General features: G+C 38.6%; 1 protein-coding gene across 1 annotated transcript in view; it reads right to left on the bottom strand.

Moving 5' to 3' along the window:
- Window positions 1-4,115: 4,115 nt before the first annotated feature.
- GLO1 (glyoxalase I) overlaps window positions 4,116-7,451 on the bottom strand; it is a 5,862-nt gene continuing 2,526 nt past the window's right edge. The window contains exons 4-5 of the mRNA XM_009072784.1: window positions 6,537-6,626; window positions 4,116-4,487 (exon numbers count right to left, since the gene is read on the bottom strand). Of these exons, the coding sequence (XP_009071032.1) occupies window positions 4,399-4,487; window positions 6,537-6,626 (179 nt within the window). The 3' untranslated portion in view covers window positions 4,116-4,398. The remainder of the gene's footprint in view (window positions 4,488-6,536; window positions 6,627-7,451) is intronic.

Raw genomic sequence — 7,451 nt, 5'->3', positions numbered from 1 at the left:
TGCCGGCAGCTGTCAGGAACTCTGCCCCTGTTCAGACTGCCGGGACGCTGCAATGCCTGACCCTTGTAAAATAGCAGCTAGGGATTTGCCTTCCCTGTCGCCTCATCCGCTGTTCCTTGGACTGTGCCGGCAGCTGTCAGGAACTCTGCCCCTGTTCAGACTGCCGGGACGCTGCAATGCCTGACCCTTGTAAAATAGCAGCTAGGGATTTGCCTTCCCTGTCGCCTCATCCGCTGTTCCTTGGACTGGAGCTGGAGCATCTATGAGGACAGTCAGGAACTCTGCCCCTGTTCAGACTGCCGGGACGCTGCAATGCCTGACCCTTGTAAAATAGCAGCTAGGGATTTGCCTTCCCTGTCGCCTCATCCGCTGTTCCTTGGACTGGAGCTGGAGCATCTCCCCTATGAGGACAGGCTGTTGAGGCTGTTCAGCCTGGAGAAGGGTGTGTGGAGACCTCAGCAGCCTTCCAGTATCTGAAGGGGCTACAGGGGAGCCAGAGAGGGACTCTTTGTCAGGAACTGCAGTGATAGGACAAGGGGCAACAGGTACAAATTAAAGGAGGGGAAGTTTAGGTATTAGGAAAAAAGATTTTCCTGTGAGAGTGGTGAGACCCTGGAACAGGTTGCCCAGGGAGGTAGTAGATGCCCCAACCCTGGCAGTGTTCACAGCCAGGTTGGATGAAGCCTTGAGCAACCTGGTCTAGTGGGGAGATATCCCTGCCCATGGCAGGAGGTTGGGACTAGATGATCTATAAGGTCCATTCCAACCCCCAAAATTCTATGATTCCCTGGCTACATTCAAAATCTGTTTCCCAAGTAATAGCATGCTTACCTGCTGCCTCTTCCCATATGGTATGTATTCTGCTTCCCTGAGTCATGAGAACCTCTCCCTGCCAGAAGGGAATGTGGGCTTGTCCCTATGTAACCATGAGATTAACTTCTACTGTCCTGCATAAAGCTAAATTTAGGCCCTTCAAGAGGCAAAGCACTACATGCTATTTAGTTTCATGCTTTATTTAGCAGAAGTCTTACTTGGAAGAAGTGGAAACAGCAGTCTGTAATCAGAACATAAAATCATTTCAAAATTTTTTACATCTAAGATATTTTAATATTGTTGCAAGTTAAAAGAATCATCATTAAGTGCTTTTCTTTAGTAGTTTATTCATGAATTTCCTATCTGAGAGTTAATGAGGGTTTGTTCTCAGTATGGTGCTGAGCAGTTAACTTTTTAAAAAACTAGACTCATGCCTTGCCCACCTCATGATGCTGCTGTAACTAGTTTGTAGGTGCTATTTTTTACTAGTTTCCTCCTTATTACCTCATTATCTATGATGTCTATGGTTTGTCAGGCACATAAAAAACCAAGGGTCATTCCAAAATTAGCAAACATGCTTAGAGTAACTTTGATTACTAAGCAGAGAAGCTTTGGCATAGCCTGCTCCTATACACGTAGTTATGCAGTGGACTATGTCTGCACGCCCTTTGACTTACTCATCTGATTTACAAACTGTCCTGGGGTTAATTACTAGATTCCAGACAATTGGGTCAATAGCTTTTCTAGTCACACCTATATTTTGAAGTGCAGTGAAACTAGTCTGAATGAAGCACTGCAGGTTGATAAAATATGAACCACCAAATGACATGCTGTAAAACTTTGATATTTTCTTTACCAATGCCTTGGTTATAAAGCTTTAGATGATCTATCTGTATTGAGTGAAATCAAATTTAGTTTGACAATTCCACTTAGGCTCCAAAATAGTGTTTCTGTTTGCACAATCTAATGAGGTACTCTGACTGGTGAGGAACTGCAGTTAGCACTTGCGAGTATTACTTCAAGATGTTACTTCAGAACACCAGCAGCAGATGTGTATAAAAAGCACAGTTTAGCCATCAAGACTTAATTAAGCTGCCATCAACCAAGTGCTTTGTCTCACTGCTCTAGCTCTGATGCTTCTTGGAGCTATTCTCATCCTACTAACTTCAAAGTTACCATACTACAGTTACACTACAAGGGTGTTCAGATTAAGAGTTCTCTGAATTGCTGCTGTAAGCTATTTTGCAATATTCTGTACCTTTGATGAGTCAGCTGAGACAATTTAACTTTCTGCTAGAACAATCAGCTTTACTCATTTGGGAAACAGGCTCCTCATTTCTGCTTAATAAACTTGGCAAAAAAACTAACCCAGCCTTCAAGAAAATCTTTGTCACTTTGTTAAGGTGAATTAGCCTGCTTGGGGCAGGGGGTGCAATGTCAAAAACCCCACATCTGGGAGGAAGAAGACTGTAAGGTCATGTGGTGACAGCTCACTTAGCTCGGGAGATCTCACTCTGAACAGTGGTAGCTGTGTCCCCATCAAAATGACCGGCGTGCAGGAGAACAAGCAATTGCACAAGGAGCAAGAAAGGAACAGGCTAAGGATTAGTTCTGGAAGCACAGAAGGGCAGAAATAGAGAATGTAACTATGAACCAACAGTGTTTATTGTTGCAGAAAAAAAGACAACTTGGCAAATATTCAAGAAAGGAAAGAATCTGTTGTATATGAATGGCACTGATAAAGCACCACCTAAAGCACAGTATCTGTAGATACTGTAGAGACCAGCCAGAAAATACCATATAAATGACAAAATAGCAGGATTACTTCATAAAATGAACAGAAACCTGGAAAAATACTATCTTTTGAATTGCTATGTCTACCTTCCAATGAATTTATGATTACTTGCACATCTATAGGGGGTATAAAGCAGAGCAATAGTTTTGATGGTTCTTTTTCCAACACCTAAGATTCAGATGAAATATATAATCAACCTATTTTACTCATTTCCAAGGGTAAAGAAATTATCTTGGACAAAGTTTTATGAATGATTTCTCATGTAGAGTTCTGTAAAATTCCTGAGTTTATATATATGCTACTGTTAAGATGAGGCAGATGGAATTAAGGATTTTTCAGATAAGGAGACATACAGCAACACTTAGCATTTAGGTCATTAACGTCATGTTGGCATAGTAGAAATCAATTACAATACTTTGTACATTTCTGTTTTAACTTAGGAGCCAGGGAGATATTGACAGTTATTATTAACTCTGCACATTTAGTATAATATCTTGCTAATCAAGTCACAGTTATCTTCTGCACTATGTTATACCCAATTAATCTTCTTTTATCACCAGATTTCTCCTCAAAAAAGAATACACAAACCAAAACAAAGAGCCTTTCAGGCATCTAGATTTCAACAATTAGCAAAGCAACAGGTCACAGTGCTTTAAAGTTATTTTGCAGTTTTCACCAATGCTTTATTGAGAAGTGAATTGCAGTGCCATTACACTATTTGAAAGTCATATAACTTAGTAGGAGCTAAGTGCTACTTGAAACACAGTAAGACAGGGCAGAGGGGTTTTTTGCCTGGTTGGAAAAACAACAGGATTTCAAAACCTCGCATCATTACACTGTTTATCACATGTGGAACAGCATAAAATCAAATAATTTGTGTAACACATGTAGATGCTACATGTTTTCCTACTGTTTACAGGTATGTACCATCACCCATTTTGAGAGAGCAGATCAAAACTTGTAGTAGGCAATTTGTTTCAGGTACTCTTTCTCGTTAATTTCCTAATGCAGAATGTACACAGCATTTCAGTGAAATATAGTCCAAGATTTGTATTGAAACTAAAATTATGAGCAAGTTCTTCCTAGTGCTGAAAGACACAAGAAGAATCACTGTGAGTTAGCAACTATGAGACCTCTTACTTTGGCTGTAAATCAGCAGTCAGAACCTGGAAGACTGAATTCTTTCTGTTGGTCTGATTTATCATCTCCACAAAGATTTTTGTTCCAGGCAAGACTATTTTAGGCTGTTCCCTAAAGAGTTTTGCCTGGCATAATATAAGTAAGATTAGAAAATTGATAAACATGCCACTACTTAAGTCGAAGTTAGTCCTCCACTTTATTTTTTAGTATACAAGATCGGGATCTTATTCAGGAACTTTTAAATGCATAAAAAAGTATTTCTTTTTTTCCTCCTTGTTGAAGCTCGTCAGAAGCAACACATTTTTATTTTTTTTTGATAGTTTAAATCTAAACAGTGTGAGATGCAGTGAGTTTCTGGTCACATATCTTTCACCGTGTTTAGTGAAATATTAACATAATCAATGTTCAACAGCAGAATTTGTATAAGCACTCTTCCAGAAAATGGCTGAGTTCCTAATTGGAAACAAATTGCAGTGGCATCATAGGAAAGAAAAAAGAAATTCAATTACAGTGAGGTCTCAGGGCATAGTTTTAGAGACTCTGAACATGAATGATTCCTCTCTATTAAGTGAGAATTTCACAACCACTGCTACAGATTTTCTCCAGGGCCCTGGAAGTGGGTAACTCTTGTATAATATACTTCATAAGAACTAAGTGAGAGTCACCATGTGGTTAGGATTCAAAATTTCAATCCAGTAGCCATCAGGATCCTGAACAAACGCAAGTCCTTTCATTTTACCTGTTCAAAAAAGAAAAAGGAAAAAAAAAAGATAAAGTTAAGACTACATAACTGATTCTCTAATGTCAAATATGACTATTTTGAAAAATAGTTTTCCTTTTTTCTTTTTGCATGAGAATCACTTCAAATTTAGACAGCTAATTCTGAAAATGTCCAGGTGAGTTTTTAATCAGCATCAGATCTTTTTATGCTAAACTGTCAGTCTTACTCTCAACAAAGCTGCAGTTTAATGTCCCTCTGAAATTCCATCTTTTGTTGCCTAAAGTTTTATGCATATGTCCCTGTAAGTGTTCATCCTCTAAAATCAGAAAAATATTTTTGTGCTCCAGGATGTTTTGACTATTTTCTTCCACTGGCTTTGCCAGTATGAAATCCTGTATTCCTCTGCCCTGTTCATCTCCCATCATTCACAACTCCACACTGAAACTTTATGTTACCATTTTTACCCCCTGATGTGGTTTACAGTACACATTTGCACCACTTTATAAAACAGAGAACTACAGGACAGGAATGGTTTTAATTTTACTGTTGGAAAAAAATATTGCTCATTAAAACAAGGTCCCCAGAAGGTGTCTTCAACAATAGATCAGGACAGCACAGCTTAACATGTTATCTCAAAAGTGTTAACCACACACCTTTAATCATACTTATTATATTAGACTATTTACTGTAACAGAACCAACCCAGCTCTTAATGTGTTCTAGTCACAAAACCAACTGATAGAGCAGTAGATGTGAGAGTCAGTAATCCAGGAAAAAACCCACCCTGGGTCTCTCACCCTGCTCCACAAACAATCTGAACAGTCCAAAATGACCTCCTCCTCCTTGGCATTTACTGCATCAATTTTGTTTCTAAATTTTAAAGAACAGCTTTGGCTCTCCCCAAGCCCCTTGACTGCTTCAAGAGTTCTTTCCTGTGATTTATCCCATTTATAGTCTACACTTCCTGTCCTACATACTTTCATTCCGTATCACTGCACAACACTAAGTCAGCAACTCTCACTTCAAGCCTCTGAGGGTTTGACAAAAAGGGCTCAGAAACTCTAAAATACGAAGTTCAGTTCTTAAATCAAGAAATCTGTTCCAGTTTTCAGCTATACTTCTTACATTTGCTTCAGTTGAGAACCCAGTGAATACGATGAAAATCACTTAGGTTTCTTTTCGGTTACTTCTCCTTACTCCTCTAGCAAGGAATCTAGAAGATCAATTTCATTACGTGTAAACTAAAGCTCATGTACTAATGCTACTTTCAAACTAACACACATCCCACACACCCCTGTCAGTACAGACAACAGTTCAGTTTCTATAGCCAGAAGGAAGAATGACAGATTTGTGCAGGCTGACGAGTATTAGATGTCTCTTTGGGAACATACCAGTCCTAGAAATCTCATTAGGTCTTTTAATGAAAGAGAATCCAGTCAAATAATGCAAGACTTCTCACCACTGATTTCTGCATTTTAGGCTATTTTCACACAGACATTCTTTGTTCACATACTCTCTAGATATTTGTGCTATACATTATGCATTTTTTACTAGAAGTTATGCAAGTTAATTACAATATAGATTAATGAGGCTACCAAAGCTAACAGAGCAGTTAAAATTATAATAACTAGAAGGTGGTGTTAGGTGGATTTAAATCAAAATAGCCAGAGAAGTCAAGAATTACTCAGTTTCAGTGTCTTCTGACTCATTTTCAACTGGTAAGAGCCAAACAGATGTGCCCTGTGAATTTGATCCATGTTACAGTAAATTCTCCATGGCAGCAGAATACATGGCATGTAAACTATGACATCTACAGAGCACATTAATTTTCCTGAAGGTCAGGCTGCATGCAGAAGGCACAGCTAGATTAATGAACCATTTTTACCTAGATGGATCTACTGCTGGTTTTGCCCACTCTATAAGGGGGTGTATGGGTAAGTGGTTCTAGAACCTACTAAGGAGTGGCAGCTACTAGAAACATGTTACCCAGCTGTCCACGAAGATTTACTAGACAAAATATATTAAAAGCACAGAAAAAAACTGACTTGCACTTCTGATCAAGACTTACCATCATCTGGTTTCTTCACAAATTTCACTCCTAGTTCTTCAAACCTCTTGCAAGCTTTATAGACATCAGGAACTGCAATTCCAATGTGTCCTACGCAACCAGGTAAAAAAGAGTGAAGTATGCTGTAAGTATTGCTGGGTGTTCTAGGAAAAAGTTTATATGCTGCAGTTCACATAAGATATGATTGTATACAAAAAAAACATTGCTTCCAGAAAGAACAGCATTTTGGGTATTAACATTTTTCTTCTACAGAGAGTTGGCTTTTGAAAGTGACTTAAAACCAGAACTTTAGAGTGGAAATATTTCATGTTGGTTAGATAAGAATATTGTCTAGAGTAGGAATTTAACTCTACTTCCTTTCTTGAAGCACAGCTACACAACAGGATTTTGCTGCATTTGCTCATTTTAACAGTACAAGGAGTTTAATGCTGCATTTGCAGAGACTAACACTTGCACTACACAAGGCCTGAGCTTACAAAATCAATTCAGAAACTTTAAATGTCAGGTGGCTAGACTGTGTGAAACTTTTTTCACAAGCAGTGACCTTTCAAGCACTCAGAGTATCAAATCAAGCCACACAAATAATATCCTCAGTGCTACAGACAAACAGAATTATCCTTCTACCTTAATATGTATAACCAGTGGATTATAAATCAGAAATCCAAGTGTAACTGTTTCAACACCATGATAATCTAATACACAAGCACAATTGCTGTTCTTCATTCAGTAGTTACAATTAGCATGTGTTTGCTTGCCAAATGATTAGACTCTTTATGAGTGCAACTGTGGCTCATTACTCTGAGTTTGTCACTCATTTTCACATCATACATTCTGAAAGAAGAAAGATAAAGGATGAGATGCAAATTCCCTTTTTTCCAAGAGCTAGGACATTTTCTTCAAAGTCACCCAGTAGAA

This window comes from Acanthisitta chloris, unplaced genomic scaffold (genome assembly GCF_000695815.1).
Source record: "Acanthisitta chloris isolate BGI_N310 unplaced genomic scaffold, ASM69581v1 scaffold29894, whole genome shotgun sequence".
Classification (NCBI taxonomy): domain Eukaryota; kingdom Metazoa; phylum Chordata; class Aves; order Passeriformes; family Acanthisittidae; genus Acanthisitta; species Acanthisitta chloris.
The sequence above is the reverse complement of the archived record's forward strand: the minus strand, read 5'-3'. Positions and strand labels throughout refer to the sequence as shown.